This window comes from Aulonocara stuartgranti (genome assembly GCF_965226115.1).
Source record: "Aulonocara stuartgranti genome assembly, chromosome: 17".
NCBI classification, from domain to species: Eukaryota; Metazoa; Chordata; class Actinopteri; order Cichliformes; family Cichlidae; genus Aulonocara; species Aulonocara stuartgranti.
In genome coordinates, this window is record NC_138953.1 from 5,878,990 (window position 1) to 5,904,000 (window position 25,011).

At 40.6% G+C, this 25,011-nt stretch overlaps 1 protein-coding gene across 2 annotated transcripts in view; it reads right to left on the minus strand.

Moving 5' to 3' along the window:
• The window catches only part of raver2 (ribonucleoprotein, PTB-binding 2), a 93,893-nt gene that overhangs the window by 7,151 nt on the left and 61,731 nt on the right, over positions 1 to 25,011 (minus strand). For both annotated transcript variants that reach the window (XM_082511902.1, XM_082511903.1), the window contains exons 6-11: positions 12,897 to 13,088; positions 7,274 to 7,394; positions 4,111 to 4,193; positions 3,893 to 3,991; positions 2,232 to 2,343; positions 329 to 687 (exon numbers count right to left, since the gene is read on the minus strand). In XM_082511902.1, coding sequence (XP_082368028.1) covers positions 329 to 687; positions 2,232 to 2,343; positions 3,893 to 3,991; positions 4,111 to 4,193; positions 7,274 to 7,394; positions 12,897 to 13,088 — 966 coding nt within the window. The remainder of the gene's footprint in view (positions 1 to 328; positions 688 to 2,231; positions 2,344 to 3,892; positions 3,992 to 4,110; positions 4,194 to 7,273; positions 7,395 to 12,896; positions 13,089 to 25,011) is intronic.

A 25,011-nucleotide genomic window follows, 5' to 3' on the forward strand; every position in this document is an offset into this window, starting at 1 on the left:
TTGATATCTTTTTAAAAGCACACATCCAATTAAGGAGACGATCCGAGTAAGCGAGAGCACTGCAAGGTCATAATTTGGCAAATTTTCAATCACAGGGTAGCTCCGCCCTAAAGCATCCAAAAATCAATATCATGTTGTATTAAGTAAGAACTGAAACGGTGTAATGATTAGAACATGTTTTACTTAGATCATCCATCAAATGAGACATACAGGCCCAGTCTAGGTTTATAACTGGACTTCCTTTCAGACTTGGAAGGCCATCTTTTATTTACAGTCTAAGTATTTTGTATTTGCTTCACGCATGCAGATTTTCGGTCGGTGTCCTCACCAGGGGGCAGCTGTCTGAGCTGTTGTGCTGGCCTGTTGTCGTGTAAACTCCTCCAGGGGGTTTAGGCGGAGGCGGGCCAAGGCCCGAGTTACTTATACCCAAGGAATAGCTCTGTCCCTGCGGTTGGGCGCTCACCATCGTCCCTGGAGGAGCTGGCTGCCTGTTGTCACAGGAGGTGGAAGAGGAAGAAGAGGAGGAAGAAGAGAAGGAAGCAGAGGGGGTCGTAGTCACAGAATGGGTGCTGTGGCTAGGTAGGTCTCCTCCTACAGCCCGACCCTGGAGGTACGGCATGACACCTGCTGCTGAAACCACTACTGTGGCATTGTGGGTAGATGCTGGAACTGACTCCTGTCCCAACTCTGTAAGGGGAGATGACAAGAAAGCAAAAAAAACAAAAAAACAGGAGGAAATGAAAGGAGAGGTGAGTGATAACAGAAAGTTGAAATTCAAGAAACAGTAAAGTAAAAACATAGTATACAGAAAAAAAGGAAATGAAATGAAGGGAAATAAAGGCACGGTTGGGAAAGATGCCAGATAAACATGCGAAATGGCTTTCACAGATGACCATCAGTGTCTCCGTCTCCTCAGGACACAGACGAATCGCTCAAACGGCTGGAAACTCCGCCTGGCCGTCTCTGCAGAGCCAGCTGTAATATTTGAGAGCAAGTTTCCCGCTCATACATCACTGCTTATCGTGTTTATTTACAGCCTGCCACTTAGCTCTCCACAATCCCAATATTTCACTCACTCCAGGGTTTAATAACACAAATATGTACACATGCAACATAATCCCATACAAATGCACACAGGCCAAAAAAACAAACAAAACACAAACATATAAGTAAAAGATGCACACACACACTAAACGTGAACATACGCAGTGGCACTTATTATAAATCCAATATTGCTGTGACAAATGGCCTCCATCGCACAATAAACGAAACCGCTCTAACAAGCCTTGAGCCAACATTCCCCAGCAGACACGCGCACCGACAAGAGACACGCACGTTCGTATGCAAAATTGCAAACTCATGCATCCAATCAAAGAGGGACACACTCACAGTGGTGCACATGGGCATGATTGTTTGTTTTTATGCACATAAAAAGTCTGCGGTATATCATTTCCATTTAAAACAACACAGCTTTTCTCAGCTGGAGATTTGAATTGTAAATCTGCTGCAGCTTCCTGCTCCGCACTGTAACGTACAGCTGGGCGAAATTCAGCAGTCTTTACAGGGACAAGCCCGACACACGGGTCAGAATTAGGAAAAGGACCCACAAAATTTATGGCTTTCACTTTAACATGAACAATATTTTTCTGGGACCTTAGAGCCTTCATTATTAACATGTAAAATAGAACAGATTCTGGATTTGGCAGAGAGAACAGACCAAAAGGTTACACTGTAAACAGTAAATCATTGATTTTTAGAAAACTGGTACGTGGAAAAATAAAGGTGGTGTTGTAGGAGCGCTACCAAGTTAAAATGTTAATAAGGTCTGAACCAGCGACCTTCACAGACCTTGTCAAGCAAATGTGTAAACCGCTGCACTCTGGAGCCACACAGTTAGTTAAACTATTAATATGCTCCCTCTCAAGAAAAAGACAAAAGTAGTAGAGCAAGAAAACCAAAAACAAACACTAAATTAGGTATTAACCAAAGCCTGAATGCTTCAGTGTGATTTAATTTGTTTGCAATAATTAAATGAACTCATCTGATCAGGGTGCTTGTTACTCATTTACCTGCTATTAAGGGGTCGCCACAGTGGGTAATTAACATTTTGATTTCTTACACCGGACGCACTTCCTGACACAACCCCACAGAGATTTGTGTCTACTCTTAAATTGTGGCTGTTTAGCGTGTTAGGTAAACGTGTAAACCACTACATAATGGAACCCGTTTACCTGTAGGAGAGTCTCCCAGGAGGCCTTTCCCCAGCTGCACGAGGCCTGGAGGTCGCAGAGACAAGGCTTTCTGCATGAGCAGTCTGGACGGGTCCCCGAGCAGACTGGAGACCTAATAAAGGGGAAATGAAAGAGGAGAAGGAAGAGTATTACAAAAAAAAAAAATGGAACAGAAAAGCAAAATCAAAGAACAATATCATAAAAAACAAAATTGGAAGAGCATGAGCGAGATGGTCGTTATAAACCAAACAGAATCCACCATGGAGGGCTGTGCTAGCTATACAATGGTGTGTAAAGCAGATCCAGAGCATCCAATCCACAAAGGTTTTAGAATTACCAGGACCTGCTCACAGATTTCTCAGAATATGCAGTCTCATCTTTATAAAAGTCCAAGTGGCAATCTCCGGTACTGAAAATGAAGCCAGCGTTGAAGTTCCCAGAACTCTAGTTCCTCCAAGACCAACACCAAGAACGAGTCATTCCCCATAGAGTTCAAATGCCCAACTTCAGAGATTAAATTAAAATGTCCTCACAAAAAAGAAATGAATAAAAATTAATAGTAATACTTGGATATTCCACAACAATTACAAAGCAATGAAACTAACTCTTGGGACATGGAACTTCACCTCTTTGGTTGGGGAAGAAGACAAAGCTAACACGTGAGGCTGAGAAATATCATCAGGCTCACCTCAATGTACAACATGGGCTCTCGAGCCTCCTGGACAAGGGCTAGACTTAATGTTCCAAACCGGAGTTGCCCTTGGCAAGAGGAGGTGTGGACAGACTCTTATCTCTTGCAGTCTGACAGAGCAAAGCGGATTTTACCCGTCAGTCAGTCTCCCTACAGGCACATATGGTCACAAACTGGGTAGTGACTGAAAGAACATATACAAGGGGTGCAAATGAGTTTCTGAAGGGTGGGTGGGCTCTCCCGTAGAGTTTGGCCATTCAAGTAGGAGTAGCAGAGCTGCTACTCCTCTATATCGAAAGGAGCCAGTTTATTTTGCTCAGGCATATGACTTGGATGCCTCCTGGGTGAGATATTCTGGGTATATCCTACAGGGAAGAGGCCTTGGGGCAGACCAAAGACATACTAGAGAGATTACATCTCTGGGCTTGCTTGGAAACACCTCAGTGTCCCTCTGGGTGAACAATAGGAAATAGGACTGGGTTTAACTGCTTAGACTGGAACCTGGACCCAGATAAGCATGTAGAGGATGGATGGATGGACATGCCAATTGAAAGCTTAAAATGGTCCTCCTTGTTAAAGTTATGGGTTGATTAAGTTTTTAAAAATATGTAGAGATAGAATCCAGTATGCATTGCAATCATTCAGCTTAAAAAAGAAAAAAGATAAAGAAAGAAAAAAAAACATCAAATACTCCAAACATCAGTACCCATGACATTTAACTTTCACTTCAGCAACACAAAAAATATGCAAATGAAAACACAGACAGAAACTCATCACCTCAAGGTCTCACTTTAAACAGAAAAGGAGAAGCAATTAGGTTGCATGATTTCGATGTGGTTTCGTTTTCCCGTGCATTAAGTGCTGGAGATAAAAACATAAGGGCACATATGCACATGCCCCCAACTATGTTTAACCCTCAGCACTAGCATATGCAAATCATCACACACAGACACACAAACAGGTGTCTTACGCTGCTGATGCGTTTGTCTTTGATGTGTAGAAGCTGTTGCTGTGCCAGCTGCATGTGCAAAAGGTTCTGGAGGACTAGTCCATTTCCAAACATAGCATTCTGCAGGGTAAAAGAAAAGGACATCAGAATACGCGCGCACACACACACACACACACACACACACACACACACACACACACACACACTAAACAATTCAGAGATTTAGATGTTAGTGTGACCTGGTGTGCTTTTCCCAGTGTGAGCAGGGCTGTAGTGAGGGGAGGTCTGAGGAACGGCAGGCTGGTGTGACGCCCGTATTTTCCTAAAAACATAGTCAAACAACAAAGAGAAACACCAGAGCCTCCATTAGTGATTTGCTTTTTTTAAAGTCTCCACCAAAGTACTAATCAATCATCATCTCAACAGGCACACACAGGCGAAATTACAAGTCAGACAACCGATCCATCAGTCATTTACAACACATTTCAAGCAATCACGCAGCTGGCTGTTTTATAACAAGCACCAGTAAAGCAATACTGGGATATTATGCAAGCACAAAGCAAATTACCTCCCACATAACTTTAACTTTTTTCCCCTCAAAACTTAATTTCTATTTTGGTGTTGAAGACAGATTTTAAAAAGAGCTCTAAAAACAAAAAAATGTAAACTCCTTTATATACCAAAATATTCTAGGGTCAAATGTGAGGCCATCTGTCCAATAGATAAGCTTGGCCCAAACCGGCTGATGCAATAGGACAAGGAAGTGCAGCAGCAAATCTGCAGCAGAATGGCTGAAGAGTAAAAACAATCTAGTTGTTGTAATGGCCTGACAAAAGACAAACAATTAAGCAGATGAATTTGTGTTAAGCTCACCAATAGATATTTCATCTTAAGTACTTTTGCCCTTGTATGTATATATGCAGAGTATATAGGATTAATTAGTCATACTTCCTGATGATTTAATGTTTATCATCCACTGATATGGTCTCTTCCTGGCATTAGAGATTTACTTTTCAGGACTTGAGTGCAAATCACTTTTGCAATGCTCTTGGTCTTATTATTTTCTGATTTGCAATCTCCAATTAATTTGTTGTCCAGTACACTTCTCACAGTAAACACCTCCAAGGCCAGCTCTCGCTGTGAAAGTGACACCCCACTTGATAGGACATCCAGTGAGAAGTCTTATCACACAGAGTAATGCATTAACAAGTTTCCTTTTGCTCCCCTTGAGCAATACCTCCTGTAGTTTTCTATACCCTTTTTAAGGGCAACTACATGTTTGTAAGGAGAGACATTTGTGCTTTCTTTAATGCACCTTCTTTAAAAATACATCACAAAATCCAGTGCAATGCCAATTTCTACATTCAACAGACTTCCTGTTTGTGATTCATAAAAACAAAATCGATCACACTGATCTGCACCCATGCCACAGATGCACAGCCTTTCTTCTGCTTCTTTTGTGCATGCGTGGTAACACAAGCCTTGGTCATAATAAATGTAAGCGTCAATGCTAATGGTAGCTTCCTCCAGAATAAGTAGAGAAAGTTTAACATTTAATCAAGATCCTAATTTTAGACTTTAATTGTGCATACTCTTCTTTAAGAGAGCTCCCCCACCTCTCTCATTTTCTCTCCTTCCTGTTCTCATTTCTTCCCCTAATGTCACACGATTTCATTTTAATACCTGATTAGCCATTCATCAAATAATGAAGCCACTGCCGAGGTGATTACAGTATATAGGAGGGCCTGGCAGAGGGAGACTCATTCAGCGGAGCTTTGATTGCCAGCCATGCCCTGTAGTCATGATCTAGTTTCTGCCCAGATCATTATCACCAATTTCATCATTTTATATTTGTCTAAATGTTCATATTGACTTGTTGTATAGTGCTTACATTTGTTATCCCACCTCCCAATGGAATGTTTATGCCACAGCTGCCCTTAATTAATAGCATTGCTAATTACCTTTTATGTTCCTATCATGGTTAATCTGCCAGTATGCACAATAGGCCTGTGACATCGTCCACAATAACACCAGTATAAATTATTGATGTGATATAAAAGTGCCATATGCCAACATCAAGATGAGCAGTTACAAGGTTCAGTTACTATAATTATTAAGTGTTAGCAGTTATTTTATACTTATACTTAAAATTTTCCGGGGAAAATACTGCCTAGGCTATTTTCATGCTTACATTTGAAAATGCTCATCAGCTAGTTACATTTATAAATGCTGCCAACTGCATGCTTTTTCTAAATTGATAGAAATATTGATACTGCATAGCATTCTTTAAATATTGTGACAAAATGATGAGCTTAAAAATCCCCCACCCATAATGCGGAAGCTCTTAATTAAAATTTTAATGCTAAAATACCATAATTTTTAAGTTTTATGGTTTTTCAAAAAAGCTGAAAAAATAGTAAACCAACTGCAGAGGCTTCTGAGACCTGAAGCTTTTCCATTCCTGCTTGATGCAGGTTAAAAACATTCTGGGCATTTCATAATGCCCAGAATGTTTTTTAGATGAATGACAGCTGTGGACTTCAAGCAGACCAGTTTATCACCTGGAATCTTTCCCTGTGGAGCCATGCAGGTTCAATGTGAGGAGGATACATCTGGCACCATCTTATAGCATTAAGCAAACGTGTATGCACCAAAAAGCTGTTCTAAAGCTGTACATATCATTTCAGCATTAATAAGGCTTTGACAGATGTACAAGCTACCCATGTCATGTGAACTAATGCACCTGTACACCTACAAAGAAGCAGTCTTTTTCAGATTTGATTGGTCAGATGAAAGTATAGTTTTCCCCTTCAAATCACCTCAGTCTTTTATAGTGGAGGATGATGTTCATTTGTTTTTTAATTGCATTATAGAGTTTTAACTTTCTTTTTCAGATGCCACAGCCTGCGTTCAGTGTTCCTGAGCCAATGCTTGGATTTCCAATTCACTGTCAGATAATCCACTATCCAGATGTTAGGTGTTTTTTTGTTTTTTTCCCAGATGTACAACTTTTTCAATGTTGCCACAATCTCAGCTAGCATGTAGCATGCTATGCTAGCATGATATTTAAAGAGAAACCACTTAAAAAAATAAAACACCAGTTCTAACTCCTCATATGTTGCCTTTCTTTTTAAAATATATATATTTTTTAAAAAATCGAGAAACAGAACTTTCATCATACAATGTTTAAAAATTATTTTGGAAAAAGAATTCACAGGTTTTAGGCTGTAAATTTTGTGACACCCCATCCTCAGGATTTTCCCGCCCACTCAACGTTTTTAAGGAAATCATCATCATGCCAACACACTTACCAGGAACATAGGAACAGCCAGAAATACTTTTTACATATTTCTGTACAATACTTTCGTTTCACAGATTTGAAATGTAGACTATCCAGCATACCTCCTCTTTTCCCAGTGTGGTACGGTCTCATGAGTATCTGCAGAGCAGCGGGGTTCGTCATACTGGTCAGCAGCTGGGCCAAGTTTGGTTCTGGTAGCAAACCTTTCCTGTTACTCAGAATCTGGAGACAAAACAAAAAACACAAAAAGCAAGTGAGTGCAACAACACGTGACTAGATGTGTGCATGTGTGTATCTGTGTATGTGTGGAGTACAGTATCTGTTTTGATCTTGTCATTAGGAGCCCCTGATGGCTTAAGTAATCATTACACTAGCTTACATCATCAGGATATGGCTGCAATGTCAGCAGAGGGGAGACAAAAGAAAAAAGGCAAGAAAAAATATAAAAGGACAAAGCTGGGAAACGACAGCAGCAGGAGGGAGAGAAAGGACGGGGGAGAAAAACAAGGACGAGAAAGTGTCTGAAGGAAAAAATGTTTTTTAGAGACTTGGGAAGGCCACTTTTATTCACAAGTTTGTATCATATTTGAAAAACAGCTTTTTTCACAGTCTGCTGCTGTGCTGGAACTTGGCTAAAGACGCACATTATGACACATTACATGACTGCTGCCTTTCCAGCATCAAATTCTGTGCTGACACAAGATGACAGCTTATAGTGAGATGGCCAATATTTATTTATTTTTATTAAGGTTTCAGAGGGCGTTACGGTCGTTTCAAAAGAAACGGACACAAAGAACAATCTTTCAGAAAATGTCTGTCACACATGTAGTTTAGCTCACGGTTTGGGAGCGTCTGCCTTGAACTTAAATACGTCACTTCAAAAGAATATCTGATCAAAGCGCAGCTTTTTAAAATGTAATCCTGCGTCTTGTGCATGGCTTTCACAAATATATACATAACAAATAAGTCTGACGCAAGAATATCATCCTGTTATTATTTTCATTGAAATTTGTAAAGATGATTAGTAAATCATAGTACCGACAGAAAGCAATAAAATAAGGGAGAGGGGGAAGTTTGATATGCAATCGCCTAGATTGCTCATAGAAAACTGGACCTGCCAGTCTAAAAAGAAAAAGAAGAGACTCCATCTTAGGCCTGTGTAGCCTTTGGTGTTTATCAGAGCAGAGTTGTAAAAGAGGTATAAGCACCGTTGGCTCACAGCAAGAAAGTCCTAGGTGGCCTGTGCCTGTGCCTGTTTTCTTCCAGGAGGTCTGGTTTCTTCTGCCCTCATGCCAAGTTAATTCTCCTGTCAGTGTGAACTTCCACCAAGGCTTACAGCTGGAGCTTGTCCTCCAGCCCTGCACACTGCTTAGAATGAGTAAAATGCAGAGAGCAAATTTCTCTACAATAACACACTGACCCCACCCCTGACTGCTGTGGAATTCATTTGTTTAAAGTGCAACAGCTCTGCTTTTCCTAATCTTCTGTCATATGTACAATGGTGGATGTTCAACTGAGGCACATGGTTCCAGCTGTGAGCACAGAAGCCCCACCCACCAGCGGTTTAGGCCTTCTGTTTAGAAGGTGCAACCAATCAGGAAAAAACGTGATAAAGGGTGGGCTTAGAGGAGCTGCACCAAAGACCAGTGTAAGATTTACGAGGACTGTTTTGCATTACTACAGCTATAATAAATATATATATATATATATATATATATATACACACACACATATACACACATATATATATTTGTATAAAACCTAACCCAAGTGCATTTTAGAACATTATGTTTAATTAAAGCTGAGCTTATCTCACACACAACACTTCTCAGAGTCGTTTTAAAATCTTGTTTTCTTTCCTATTGCCAATAAAGCTTCTATTTAATTTGACATTAAGCTACATTTCCTGGATCTGAACAGTTCTCTGCTGACTTGCATTTAATCAAAGGAGTTACTGTAAGGCACATTACCCCAAATAAGAATTCAATTACTCATTATGCTGAGGAAATTTCATTCAACAGACTCAAATGAAATCCTATTGAATTAGACTGCGTCAAATCAAATGGAGCTGCCCATGCTCTGGTAGATCCTCCTCAGCTCTGACAGTGTGGCGGCAGTACGCGCTCGCCGCCCTACAGACACGGCTATTTAAAACAACATTAGCAAGGATGGTGATGTTTCCTCTTCGCCTGCCCCGAGCTACAGCCTGACTTGAGCACAAGTCAACGTTGTTTCCTCTCTGTCGCATCCCGGAGCCGAGAGCTTTACTGACGGGGATGGGCTGCGTTTGACTCCGTCCTGTCAGCAAGTAAGGAAGAGGAGAGTCTAGTGCACACGTACACTATGTGTATTCGAATGTTCCGGTGAGGAAAACTATTGTTTGTGTGTGCGCGCGCGTATGTGTTGAACAAGGCCAGTCATAGCTGACAGCGTCTTTCAAGGGAAGAGAAGGAGGAGGAGGAGGAGAGCTCTCTCATTTCTTTTCTTTCTGCTGGAGAAAATGTCAGCATGCATCAGTCTGTTTGGCTACTGGCACAAAATCCAGCCACACACCCACACACTATAACACACACACAGACATGCCAGGGAGGTAAGGAAGCCGCGAAGAAGGGAAAGCGAGAAGTATCGTGTAAGGGGAAAAAAGGACGAAGGGAGAAGAAAGGAGGGAGGGAGGAGGCCATCTGGTCCTCAGCGTTCACACTCACACTCGCATCACACTAACTGGAGAAATGAGAGAATCGCCTCAGACAACTGTAGACAGGAGCAGGTCTCGAGCTCTTTCTGAAGATCTGATGTTGCTTTTACCAGCTGCTCACATTCACTGCAATAATGCTGAAGGGGCCTCGGGGCACTAATGTAACCTCACAGTCCTCACAGGATCTCTTTCTGTCTTACCTCTTTTTTTCTTCCCCTTTTTCTGGTCTCCTCCTCAAATCCCCCCCCCCCCCCCCCTTTTTGTTTCTTTTACCAATTGCATGTCTTCCTTCCTCCTCAATCGCCCCTGTTAATTTATTCAAAAACACATTTTCCAGCCCATCCGTCACAGCTATAACCTCTTTACGTGCATCTGATAATTCACGCTCTGCAACAGCTGTGATGCCATCAGAGAAAGAGAGACTACAGCTTTTAGCTAAAGTGGAAATTTAGCACTTATAACAGCTCGATAAGGGCGATCCAAAGTATAGAGGACACCTGCGGACAGCTTGTTGTTGCGCATCCAAGTTGCAAATAAATATTAATATCATTCAGAGACATAAAAAGATCAATAGATGAAATCTTGATGGAATCTTGAATTACACAAAATATATTCATGAAAACCTACGTGACATACTTCAAACTTCAAATACTGTAAAATGAAAAATCTTTAAGATGCTATTTCCCGACGAGCGCTATTTTACATCTTGTCCCATCATTCCTGTATTTTAAAACGTGATTACGGCTCCTCTGAGAACACTGATGAAAGCCCTGAAAACTCATCTCTCTTCATCAAAGTGACATATGTAGACGTTCAGCCTATGACAACGATCCCTCCAGGTCTTCAGCATGAGCCGCCATTAGTAGGTGCGAATCTGTGAAAATTGCTCCTCACCTCCAGCTCCACCAACGCATCCAACGCCCACCCGCAGCGAAGGCGGTAGCTGCTCACCTTCTATACAAATGTAGGTTTGATGTATTCTGATAACAATAATTATTCTCAAACCTGAGAAAAGAGAAAAGAGAGAACCACCTACAAGCTGACATACGAGGTAGTGATGCGTTTCATTTATCACTCTCTACTACACAGGAAACACATAAACAGATATAAAATATCATCAGTATTTGTCTTAATGACATTATCAAGAATAATTATGTGTTGCTAATGCTGGATAATCCTTGCTCTTGATTGCAAGCTAGCAGGATACTAACCTGACTGAGGTTTGTTACATACGAAACTCTCTGAATCAAGTGATTCTGACGCAGTCATTGCTGCACTGCATGTGAAAAACAGTCAGTCACGGTGGTGACTGCTTATTTCATTCACGATATGTCTACTAGCATGAAATAAACACCATCTGGACCGCTCTTTAAGTAGCCATTAACCGCTTCCCTTCTCTGTCCCTAGATTCCTTCCATACCCACGTACACACAAACCTGTCAGGACTCAGTAGCTGTAGTAAATCGAGGTACCCACAGGGATTAGCAGGGACTCCTCTTTTTGGGAACTCTCACTTCTCACTTACTCTCACTCGCTGTATTTACATGCCGTGTGCGGGTTCGCTGGGTGCATCTGTTTGAATGGGTGCACGTATGAGTGTCATAGTGTGTCACTAGCTTGTGGTTTGGTTTATTTCAGGCTGCGGGAGACAGCGGAGGAGCCCAATCAGTCTATAGAACTATAATTATCATGTCAGTGCCTCTCTGCTACCACAGCTCTGTGTAGGAGGGGTATCACAGCTACAAAGACCTTCTCGGCTAGAGGGTGTTCGTGCATGTGCTCCACGTCAAACCTCGGTGTTTCTCAGCAGCGGATGTGCAAGAACCACCCGGCACTGGCATCACAATTAGATGGAAAAGTAGCTGTGAGCATATCCGCTCTTTTTTTGTTGTTTTTCCATGAGAAGTCCAGTGTGTCAGTGTTGTAGCATGTGGTCCTCCACGTATGAGGGAATGCTACAGAAATGAGACTACTGTGACATAACGTTTTAAAATTTGAAAGTAATATTAGGATTTATGATAGGAAATAGCAAAGGGAATGTTTCAATTCATTTACAGTGACGGTGGGTTTGGAGGTTTAGGGGGTGTGGTAAGCTGATGATGGTCCAAATACAGCCAAGCAACATGGTAGAAATATTGATTCCTGGATGTGTCTGGAATCAGCTTTAACAGTAACTAAGATTTCTGCTACTGCCGGACTTGAGCTGCGGAGAGACGAGAGTCAAATCAGCGAATCGGATGATGAAATTCAAATGCATCGCACCTCAACGGTCCACCTGTGTCAGCTAAGTGGCAGTTAGTTGCCATGGTGACAGCATGTTATGTAACTATAACCAAGTGTCAAAAAGTGATGTGAACTGAGTTTGGCACTTGTTTTTCAAAACAGCTTATAATTCCACCTGGTTTAAAATCCCAGAGAGCCCTGATAACTTGCTCTATGCAGTAGAAAGAAAAAAAAAATAAAGATTTTTCCTTTAATTTGGTGATAAAAACCATGCCCGTAGATTAATAATTGTGGGCTCAGCAGCAGGTTAGAGATGGAAAAAATGTCAGAGAAATTTTCCAGCTTCTGTAGGTTAATTTGTTCACTTTAGCTCTGCACACTTCAAATGGCGTGAAAAAACCGAAAGCTCGCATTTTGCAAATCAGCCGGTCGTTTTGTGTTTAAATTGTGTTTTTATGTGGGGGCTGGGTGAAAACCTTTGCACATTTTTATGTGGAAGATATAACTGTGACATACTGACATATCCACACTAATAAATTGTGATTCATCTCTCATCGATTCTTCAAGTCTGTAATAAATACAGTACGGCTGGGGTTTATTCTAAATAACACTTTGGGCGGGTATATTACATTAAAACTGGTGGCTAGTGAACTGTTAAGATTGCTACTAAACCAATGCTGCCGCTAATATTAGCCTCTTCTTGCGTTAACAGAAGGCGACATTAAATGCCGTGTACTGCCGTCTGCGCTCTCTTCAGTACACTCTGTGATGCGTCTGTGATGCTGCTTTCTCCGTAATATACTCACCATACCCTGGGCAGCAATGAGTGCAGCCAAGGTGCTTCTCCCTGAGGTGCCAGGGGTACAGAGTGACAGACGGACCTCCTGTCCTCCCACCAGAGTTCGGTCCATCTCTATCAGCACAGCTTCTGCCTGCTCGGCGCTCTCATATTCCACCACGCCAAACCCTCGCACTGGACTGCCCTCATCCTGAGCAAGCTAGAAGAAACATGCATAAAAAGACAAAGCATTTATTCAGTAAGTCATTCTTTTAGATTTTTCTTCTGTGGCTGGGCACAGAAATGTGGGCTCTAATGTGAAAAATTATTTGAATTTCTTTTTTCCTCGTGTTTGATTCTTCATCTAAATTCCTAGTTGGCCGGGGAACCGGCAACGTCAAGACATTGGTATTGATCACATCCCACAAATTGTATAAACATGATGAATTGAGCTAATTTGTGCTTAAGGAGATCTGAAAAATCCCTATTGACACTTGTAAATGTGGAGCACTACAAAAACCAAAAGAAAAAAAGAAAAGAAAAAGAAAACAACTCGTATCTCGTGTTTTATTTTAGCTTCTTTTTTTTCTTTTCTTTTTTTTTACATGTCTTACTGGGGCAGAGTAGTCTTCTTATGCTCCCACTTATTACAAGGATTGCATTCATGCCATTATCAGATTTGTGCCTGATAATGGCATGCCTTTTGCAGATGCTCACCTGCTGGAGTGTCTGATTAAAAGCAGGCGCACTCCTGTCATGTTTGTTGTTCCTGTTAGTTCACAGGAATGCTCCAAATCTACTTAACAGGCTTTCACTAATATACAGTACACCTTTCCACTTCCAGGCATGCCACATTAGCTGTAAGATGTTAGAACTGTCTGCTCACTGGTGGGTTCAAAACATATGGAATAACCTGTCCTGGTTAAATGCACCCAGCAGGCTGGAGCGAGTTCCTTCAGGAGAAAGTGGGTCGAGTGATATAAGGGAGAAATGCCACCAGTAGCAAGAGCAATAGTCCAGCATAAAACCCAACATCAACTTCTGAAAACAACGTAAGTTCTGACACTACAAACTAACGTCATCAGCCCTTCAGACTTCAGCAATTATCTGTAGGAATAAAAAATTAATACGCCACCACTGCAGCATTATCGCCAAGAGCTGTTTAATGAAGTAAATGTATTTTAAAGTGGATTTTTTTTTTCAGTACGCAAAAGAAAATTTACTGACTTCTTATCAGCCAGTATCAGCTGCTTACTGCTTGATAGGTGTGCCCCCCTCCCCCTCACCAGAGACCTAAAAATACTTGCATTTACTATCTTTTAATAAATCATCGGGGCAAACAAAGGAGGTCAGACACGTTTTTATATCTGCACGTTCTCGGCACCATCTAGGAATAGCAATATCATTCATCTAGAAGACTGATTGGCAAAACACAATCTTCTCCAGTGGCAGTTATCTGTGCAGCCCAAGCTACCGTCATGATGCACTTTGACTAAGAAAATGAGAAGCCAGCATGAGAGGCTGCAAAGACTGCAAAGTTATCCGAATCCTAATCCGCCCAATGTTTTCAGAGAGTTTTAGACTAACAAATGCACAAATTCATGCATGTATGGGTTTTTTTCTGTGCATGACTGACAGACAGGGAAGTGACAGATAACAGTGGAGTGGAGGTAGAAGTGCTTCTCTCAGCTTCTTTTGTCAAAAAGGATAGATAAAGAAATGACATGATGTAAAAGATACATCCTTTTGCTCTTCCTACACCGCTTCAGGGATGTGCACATAGATAGAGATACACACAAACACAACCTAACATAGTGTCTGTGGAAAAGACAGCTCCAAACTACAATAATCTCCTACTTAGGAGCCAGATCGAATAATGGGCCTTTTTCAGCATATAAACTTGACAGAGCATTATTATCATACATTTATGGTCAGCAGTCAATAAAGACATGTCTCAGCGCTAGAGTGTCCTGCTGATAAAGACTGACTTCTCTGTCAAGAAGGCTGAGTCATTTCCATCTTCTGAGCTCAAGCTAAATAATGCAGGCAGGCTAATAGCTTATAGCTAATGGACTTTATCGGATAATGACTATGTCCACAAAGTAATGGCTTGTGGTTAAAACATACCACTTAACGTATTGTTAGCACTGGTTCGATTCATATGAAATACAGCAGGAATAAAAAGGACAGGAACTCAATTTAACTTCTCTCACATTTTAAAGGATGTGTGATCTGTTAGAGACCATTTGAAGGTTTGGTTTGCTAATACTTGCATCATCGCTGCTAAAGGTGCACAATTAGACACCAAAAAGGCAGTTTTCAAATAAATTCATCTTCATTCCAGACACGCACAAACAAAGAGAATTTCGTGGCACTGTTGGAAGTTAAATGCAGCGTTACTTGTAGTGTCTACAGAATATAAACAGCTGTGTTAAAAAAAATCTGCATATTCATAGACTCTGGATATTTCAGCCAAAGAGAAAAGCATATATAATTTCAGGAAGCTGCAACTATATAAATGAACACTTTTATGAGAAACCCTTATCTGATTTCTTATATTAATTTCCATATGGTGAAAGGAAGGTGCACTTTTGCATTCATTCGGTACATATTGTGTGGTTTGCTCCCGCTGAAATGCAGCATTTGTGATAGACTCTGGCCACATCTCCCCACTACTTTAAGCTGCAACCAAGTGATCAGCCAAAACATTACTGACCTTTTTACTCTGAAAAGTAAAGAAGGGGAAAATTGTGCAAAACAAAGCTGAAGAGCTATATTTGTGGTTCTCTTTGCACACAAGGTCGCATAAGAGCGTGTGAGTCATGGAGGCTTTTATATCAATCAACACAGTCTGTATCGCACAGGCCAAATGTATTTTGAAAGGTGCAGACGCTGTGAAATACCAATCATGTAGCAAGCAAAACAGCAGACCAATGTGAATACTGGTCCTTAGCCATAGCGTGAGATTTGTCGTGTTAATTGTGGATTAACGTTATTTTGTAGCGACTTTTATAGTACATCAGCACAATGTTGTTAATGAGTGAAGTCAGCTTTGGTTTCTTTTGAGAAAGTAGCATAACTGTGAGGTTGGAGTAATTTCTATGGAAGGATGTAATCTGTGGGCATCTTTCTCACCCTCAACCGGTTGCAGCAGATGGCTGCTCCTCCCTGATCCTGGTTCTACCAGGTTTCTTCCTGTTAAAAAAGGGAGTTTCTTCTTTTCATTGTCACCAAGTGCTTTTGGGGGTTTTCTCTCTATCCAGCTTTGTCACATCAGCATCAGTCTTCTTGGAATTTTTATTTTTTGAATCTCTACTGGAAGCAGTTCTAGATGTGACACCATCACAACACTGGTGGAAAAGCCCTGGCTACTCTCTTATAATGTTGCAATAAACTCTGATCTTGAGGGTATGAAAGTCAATAAATCCAAAGTCCAAGTGACAAATTTCTAATGTGAGAGCAATGAAAAAGTCCTTCAGGGTTAAACAAAGCAGAACGGGACAGAACAACAGAGACATTAATACGAATAATGATCAACAATCAGGCAGCAACAGCAGCGTGGAGCAGCAGGTGGTTTTAATGATACATGTTTGAAGGTAATACTTTCCATGAATTTGCTGCCTGAAATAATGCAATATTAAATACAAGCAGAGCTGGAAGAAAACAAGGAAGAAGGATGATCAACAGAAAATTAGCACCTATAATTTCAACTCATTTGGATGCTCATTGATTCAATGTTTCTCAACCAAATGTACCAGACATTTACTGCTTTGTACATTTGGATTCGTAGGTTTTCAGCTTGAAATTCTTAGAAACTGGATGTCTGTTTATTTATTTATTTTTTTGGGGGGGGGGGTTAGTATTTTCTGACATTTTAAGGTAAACCATTGTTTGAATACTGAAGAAATACATTATTCAGCCTATTTCACCTTCCAGGGCTAATAAAAGGAAAGCCGTTCAGAAAGTTGAGTTAAACATTAGGAAGACATCTTCAGCAATAAATTAAAAATAAAATACAATCAATTCAATTAAATGCAGCTTTTGCTAATGTTTTACCACTGTTCGCCAAGAGGTGAAGATATCTGAGTTTTCTCAAGACGCAGTTTTGACCTCTAAGGGCCAGCATATGAATCGAAGTACATGACTAAGGTCTACACAGAAAAAACCCCCAATATGAATAAGTCTTCTGATGCCTCCACATACAGCATAAAATCAGGGAGGGTATAAGAACTCATACACAAAGGTTTTCACATGAAATGTGAGCAAATCAGAAACTTGATTATTTATTTTCAACTGCTGCAAACAGCTAAGGCATCAGCTAAACTCAGAAGAGTTTCAAACTCTGCGTTTACTTTGCACATATGTACATTCAGTACTGTGCAAACGTTTTAGGCAGGTGTAAAAGAAAAAATGCTGTTTACAAAGAATGCTTTCAGAAATATAAATGGTTGTTTATTGGCCCCAAACGTATTCTGCAGCAGGACAACGACCAAAACATACAGCCAAAGTCATCAGAAGTACTGGAAGTGATGTTATGGCCCCATAGAGCACTGATCTCAACATCATCGAGTGTGTCTGGGATTACATGAAGAGACAGAAGGATTTGAGGAAGCGTACATCCGCAGAAGATCTGTGGTTAGTTCTCCAAGATGTTTGGAACAACCTACCAGCCAAGTTCCTTTGTTGTTGTCGTGTACCCAGAAGAAGAACTGATGCTGTTTTGAAGGCAAAGGTTGGTCACACCAAATATTGAATGATTTAGATTCATTCACTGCATGTTGTTGAAATAATTAACACTTCCATTTTTGTGCTGTATGTGAGTAGTTTATGAAATGATTCAATTTTTTCTTTCCTTTCTCTTTGTTGTAAAAATAAAGGAATTTTGAATCAGTGGAAAGCAAACGCATTTGTACTTTTTCAGCACGAACACTGACGCCTGTTAGCTTCAACACTCAATCAAGTGGCCCCTCCACTTCCTCCCACCTCTCATTCGTCTGCTGTTCCCTCCAGCCTGAACAGGGGGATGGAGAGATGGATGGTTGAATGAATGCAGGGAACACGAGAGGAATATGCACGTATGTGTGGAGGAGTAGGTCGATAGGCTATTATCATCAGCATATATTAAGCAAACTCCATGGAAATGACCGGAACCACTTTACCACTTGAGATATGGATGGATGGATGGGGGAGAGAGAGTGGGAGTGAGGAGGGAAAAGAAAGAAAGTAAGTGGCGGAGGAAGGGGACATAAAAGTGAGGCAGAAAACATCAGTGATTGATTAAGTGACTGATGGTTGAAGAGAATGAGGGGGGGTGGGCTGACAGAGAATATGAGCCAGAAAAGACAGGAAGAAAAACACATAAAAACTTGCTAACCATTATTTTTGTGTGGACACACACACACAAACACACACACACAGATGCGCACGCGCACGCGCACACACACACACACACACACACACGGGTATTCATAGCTTGTGAATCTAATTCAGCGGCCCCTTTTTGCGCCACAGACCAGTTTATGTCCCCCAATATTTTCACGGACCAGCCTTTAAGGTGTCGTGGATAAATACAGCAAAATAAAACCAGTACCGGTACCAAAAAAAGATTTATTCATAACACACGGGAAGAGACACTGGGAAACTGAGTTAACGATAAAAACCGATAAAAACCCTGAAAACTATAAATTTCACACCCGAGCCTCAACTCTCACGGCCCGGTACCAAATGACTCACGGACCAGCCCGGGGGTTGGGGACCGCCGATCTAATTGACATAATGCTTTCTCTAGCCCTTACCTAACCATAACCCAAATGTAACCCTGATACTAAAGCCACATTTTGAGTCTTAAAAATGCCTTCAAACTCATGGGGACCAGGATTTTGGTCCCCATGAGGTGTGTTGATCCCCACAAGTATAGTAAACTTCCAATTTTTGGTCCCCACAATGATATGAATACACACTCTCACACACACACACGAGTGGAAGTGGGTAAACTGTGAAACAAACATTATATATCAAATTGGATTCTGTGAAAATGGCATTCAGACTGTCATCAACTTGTGTTTGTGAGCGCGTTCGTGAGCAAGGATGCAAAGACTGAGTGAGCTTCTCCCTTAATTTTTTTTCTCCGACTGCACTCACACAACAGAAGACTGGAATATATAAAACATTCAATCATTATTTGAATCTGCACAATTATGCAAATTTAAAATGGGCTTGTGCGTACTGTATCTGAGCCTTGTGGATGCCAGTTGTCATTTAGCTCTCTTTCTCTCTCTGTTTCCATGTGTACAGTCTCTTTAAAAACCCAACACCCCTCCAACAAAGACCATAATTTCTGGATCATGGTTTGAAGATTGAAATGTCCTCTTACTGCAGGAGTGTTCACATTAAGACTACTGTACAGAGAAAGACAAAAAACAAAAATATTTCTGATCTAATGTCAAGTTTCCCAGATTTTCCTTCAAAATTATGCTTTAAATGCCTTTGGATGATTAAAAAAAACCCAAAACAGATTTAAGATGGAAATCAGAAACTGTTTGCATTGCAATGATCCTTTTTTCTGTTTTTTTCCTATCACGTGTGGCTCTACCTTGTCCTCAAGGCAGACTTTGAGAACATTAAAGAGTAATTATATGAGCAAATTTAGCACTTCGTGCTTCATCCTCCAAATTATTCTTGATGCAAATCAAAAACAGATTGGCCCAGAAGAAACTCCTTCTCCTGCAATATGCAATTACCCTGTACCAGTCTAATTAGCACATTTTTTTCCACACGTTGGCCAATAGGTAGTTATGTTTGAATAACAGATTACGCTAACCCACTGCACAAACTCAAGTCCAGGGAAAATATGGATTTTTGACTAAAAGCACAGTTTTCTTTGAGCGGTGCATAAAAGCCAAACTGTGATGCATAAGCCTTCAAATTTCACTTGCATGCAATACGCTTAGAGTTTTCATCTTTATGTGTCGGAAATCATCATCACTGCATGCACTGACATGTTTGTTTTGATGCTGTTTAATCAGAAAATGAGGCATACTCTCACCAGTCACTTTATTCGGTGACCCGGTTCAAGTGCTTAATACAAATATCTAATCAGCCAATCACATGATCTTTCTTTTAAGCCACACATTGGAAATCTTATAAAAAACATTCAGATTAAAAGTAAGGTGTGAAAAAACAATTTGTTGCTGCCACCTTCTTACATCACATTGATTATGGTGACATTATTTGAGGTATTTTCTTACAATGCTCCTTATACTTGGAACAAATTACAACAGGATTTGAAGCTGTGCAGCTTAACTGAACTGAAGGGCTTTAAACCAATTTTAAGGACAACAGAGAAAGCATCATTGGATGTCTGTTCATGTTCTTGTGGTATTGTTACTGTCTTTTATTTTATTTTCAGGTGCAATTTTTTTGTATGAATTGTAACAACTACAGTATGTTTTAACATGTTGTCATTTTGTATGGATATTTAAAACGGGTCGCTCTTAAAAATGAGACCTCGTGTCTCAATGAGATTTACCTGTATAAATAAAGGTGAAAATAAAAAACATGAGAGAAACTGAATTAGGCATATAGGTGCACTCAAGATGACCTGCGTGGAAGTTGATGTCAGACAGGCTGGTCTGAGTATCTCAGAAACAGCTGATCTACTCTCACACAACTATCTATAGGGGGGAAAAAAGAAAAAAGAAAGAAATAGGAAAACACTGGAGTGAACAGCCGTTCTCTGGGTAAAAATGCCTTGTAGATGCCAGAAGTGAGAGGAGAATGCCCAACAGATGGTTTTGAGCGAACAAAAAGGTAACAGTAAATCAAAAACCCCTCAGTACAACTAAGTTATGCAGAAGAGCATCTTTGAACCCACAACTGAACCTTGAAGCAGATGGGTTACAGCAGCAGAAGCCACACCAGTTGCCCTCATGTCAGTAACTGTAAGAACAGGGATGGGATTACGGAAAATGAACATCAGAAGACGGGAAACCCGTTGTCTTGTGTGATGATTCTTGTTTTCTGCTATCAGATCCAGAGAGTAGGGGTACCATAACATGAAAGCATGGTTCCAACCTAGCCTTATATCAAGGCTAGTAGCAGTGGTGTAATGATGTGGGAGATAACTTTCGTAGCACACTTTGGGCCCTTTAGTATGAATTGAGCATGGTTTGCATTTCACAGCCTACCTGAGTCTTGCTGACCATGTGACCATATGAGCAGTCTTCTGACGGCTGCTACCAGCAGGACAACGTACCACGTCAAAGCTCACGTCATCTCACACTGGTTCACTATACTCAAGTGGCCTCCACAGTTACTAGACCTGCAGTGGAGCACCTTTGGGATGTGGTGGAACAGGACATGTGTGCAAAGAATTAAGGTAGTTCTCAAGGCAAAAGGAGGTACAGCCTACAACTAGTAAGGCACACTAATAATGGGACTGTAAGTGTATATTTAAACTACTACGCAACCTACAACATATTCATGCGGAAAAAAAGACACCATGTCTAAGCGAAACGATAAAAGGAATATAAATGCAATATGGCTGAAAATCACACTTACAGCATTTTGTTACATGAAGCACTCTCGTCTTATACTCAAACATTCCTTACTAGCCAGGGTTTTGACAGCATAATCAGGCATCTATGCTAAATGAGTCAAGCCAAAGTGCTGTGGCACTTGAGGCAACTTCAGTTTCAGCATAATTAACAGCAGCTGATGACTTTTTTTTTTTTTTAACTTGTTCAGTACGACAGCAAATTTTCACAAAGATATGAAGCACTAAAGGCTGAGTTTTCAAGTGGGAATCTACATGTAAAGGGATGCTGCTGATTGAGAACAGCATTTTCCATCATGACATGTTGGATTTTATTTGTTCTTGTTATTTGTTACAGATCTTCAGTTGTATTATTGGTGCTTTGTGTATAATAAGGTCCATTACAAAAAACACTCACTTCTAACCTAAAAAACTCTTCATGCACCTTAAATAACATATCCAACAGGAACAGAAAGTTCGTCCATAGTCAGCACGCCAAACTGAAAAACAAAATGTTGGGGGACCCAAACTGCCCTCTTGTTGCTACACATTGACACTTACGACAGACATGGCACATGTTGTGAATGTGAGCGATTTATGATTGATTGTTAACAAACACGTAGTCTGTTATGTGTTGTGACCAAGTCATGACACACATCTTTGACTCAACAGATCTCTAAAACTTATTTGGATGTACACAGATGTAATGCTTTGGTGCTTCCATGCTGATGGTTTTGTATTTTTATTCTGTTCTTAATGTTAAGCGCTTTGCTCAGCACTTGCTTTATAAAAGAGTTGACTTGGCTGGCAGCTCTGCATTGAAGAAGCCTAGAGTGCAGAGAGTTCTGGCAGGAAATTCTTGCTCACTCATGTCTGTATCTCAACTTGCTGTGCTAAACTTTTCAGTTTTATTTAATTTCATTATATGATGCCAGTTGAAAACTGGTTCATCATTATTCTTACTTTTTCAAGTCATCTGCTGCGTTTTTTCTTATTTGTCTAAACTTTTTTCCACTGTATTTACTGATATGTTGCATTACTAATATCTTACTGATTTTTCTTTATTGACTTTTCAGATCATCAACAGGGAATAATAAACAATCCACATCTGAGTGTGGTTATTTATATATCTATCAAGCGTCTGGTCAGGGTAATATATGGGTTTTGATTAGTCCATGTGATGTGACCATGTGACCAACAACATGTGATTCAAGACTACACTGCATTATTATCAGATGAAGAGCAGAAGTGCTTGAACTGTTTCATCTACCAAAATCAGAATCAGAATACTTTAATAATCTCTGAAGAAATGATGTGGTTACAGTTGCTCCAAGGCAACAACAGTAACAGACTGAACTAAATTAAATAATACAATATATCACAAAATATAAGAGATGGCTATAATATATACAAATAGCTCAATTATAATTATAAATGGGCAGCACGGTGGCACGGTGGTTAGCACTGTTGCCGCACAGCAAGAAGGTCCTGAGTTCAATTCCACCATTAGGCCGGGGTCTTTCTATGTGGAGTTTGCATGTTCTCCCTGTGTTTGTGTGGGTTCCCTTTGAGTACTCTGGCTTCCTCCCACCATCCAAAGACAAGCAGTTAGTGGGGATAGGTTAATTGGTTAATCCAAATTGCCCATAGGTGTGAATGCTGGAGTGAATGTGAGCGAGAATGGTTGTCTGTCTCTGTGTGTTGGCCCTGTGATAGACCGGTGACCTGTCCAGAGTGTACCCCGCCTCTCGCCCTATGACAGCTGGAATAGGCTCCAGCGACCCTGAAAAGGATAAGTGGAAGCGAATGGATGGATGGATAATTATAAATATCCAGAAAAGATGCAACAAAGAGGTAAAACTACAGAATGAGAGCTGCTGATTTTCTCAAGGTAAAGACTCTTCACTATTTATGAGAGAAGACCAATCATTTCACCAATCCAAGAACTCCCTTTTAACAGGAAGAGACTTCCAGCACAAAATGACTCGTGGATGAGTAACCATCTGCTGTTTGGAGTTGGGGTTGAGTGAAAAGAGAAGGAAAAAAATCCCATTGCATTAACATGTGCCAATGGACTGCCTGGAATCTCAGTATCATCAGTACAACAGGAGAAACGGCAAATACGAATTTAAAGCGGATTCACTGAATTAATGCTGTCAAGCTCAATACTGCAAAGACACCTTAAAAACAATTTTAAAAAAAAGCAGTTGCCTGTCTACTCTTAAATGATGTTACTATACATGTGACTGTGCATGTGTGTGCACGCATAGCTAGCAATCACTGTGTCCGACAGCTCTTGACCTCCAGTCGTGGTCCCCAGCAAAGCGATGGCAGGGCTCAGGCTCGGGGGAGCACCTGTCAGTTTGTCGGTGTGTGTTTGTGTGTGCGTGCGTGTGTGTGTGTGTGACACAGTTTAAATGGTCACGTCAGTTGTCGGAACAGAGTGATGAGGTCAGGACAGCCCTGTCACAGCTGTCTTTGAAGAGAGGTACATGTCCTATCACAGTGACAGCTTTAAGTGCAAATGTCTTTATGACGAGTGCTGGACAACGAAGGGAGAGGTGGAGTTAATCTAAGTAAGCCTCCATTAAAAAAAAAGGGGAAAAAAAGAACGCTTGTGGTGTACTTCTGCTAAATCGAATGATTTCACAGATTTATCGTCACCTTTGTGTGCAGCGGGAAGACGTCACTGAATGAGATCATCTTTTCAAATAAAACTTTGAAACACTGCGTTTCACCAAAGGGGGTCAATAATTGTGTCAAGAATCTTATGATTGTACTTGGAAAGATTAATTAGCTCTACAAAAGCAAGTGCCAGTGATTGAGAGAGTAAAAGAGTACATATTCAAAATCAGCTAAATTAGCTCTTTTTTTCTCCCCTGTTGTACTAAATAAGGCAACTGTCTGGCTCCCGACAGCAAAAGAAAACTCATTATTTTCATTTCCATTTTTCTGGTTGATTGTCAACAAAGTTGAAGGTGCCTTGGGGATTTTTCTTCTAAAAAACAAAAAAGAAAAAAAAGTTAAAAGTGGCCGAAAAGCACAAGAAGTGCTCATATCCATCCTCATAAAACACGTATCATGAAAGCTCAGATCCACGTTCACCGCTTTGCTGTTAACTTCTCGGCTTTTGTTCTGACATTGCTGCACATCACCACCATCTGTATCACTTATACACCACTGATAGTGCAGATTTTGCTTTTTTGTTTGTTTGGTTGGGTTTTTTTTTGGAGGGGGGGGGGGGGTTAGGTTGGCACTAGTATGATGCTTTGCTGTGTCCGTACTCATCTAACACTGCTCTGAAGAAATTACTTTTTTGCAGCAATTTATTTCTGCACTGCTTTAAACCATCCATCCATCAATCTTAATCAAACCACTGGAAGTTATATCCTGACCTGAAAGAAAAATCAAAGGTCTTAAAACAGAACTTGTCCACTCTTTGAAAGACATTTTTATGTAACATTTGTTCTTTTTTTGTCTCCTGCCTATAAATGTGAGTATTCAACTTGCTCCTAGTCATCATTATTACATCAATAGTTGCATATATGCCACCAGTCGTCTTCCTTTGATTGGCATCATACGCCTCTTCGCTATTTCACCTCATCGCTCC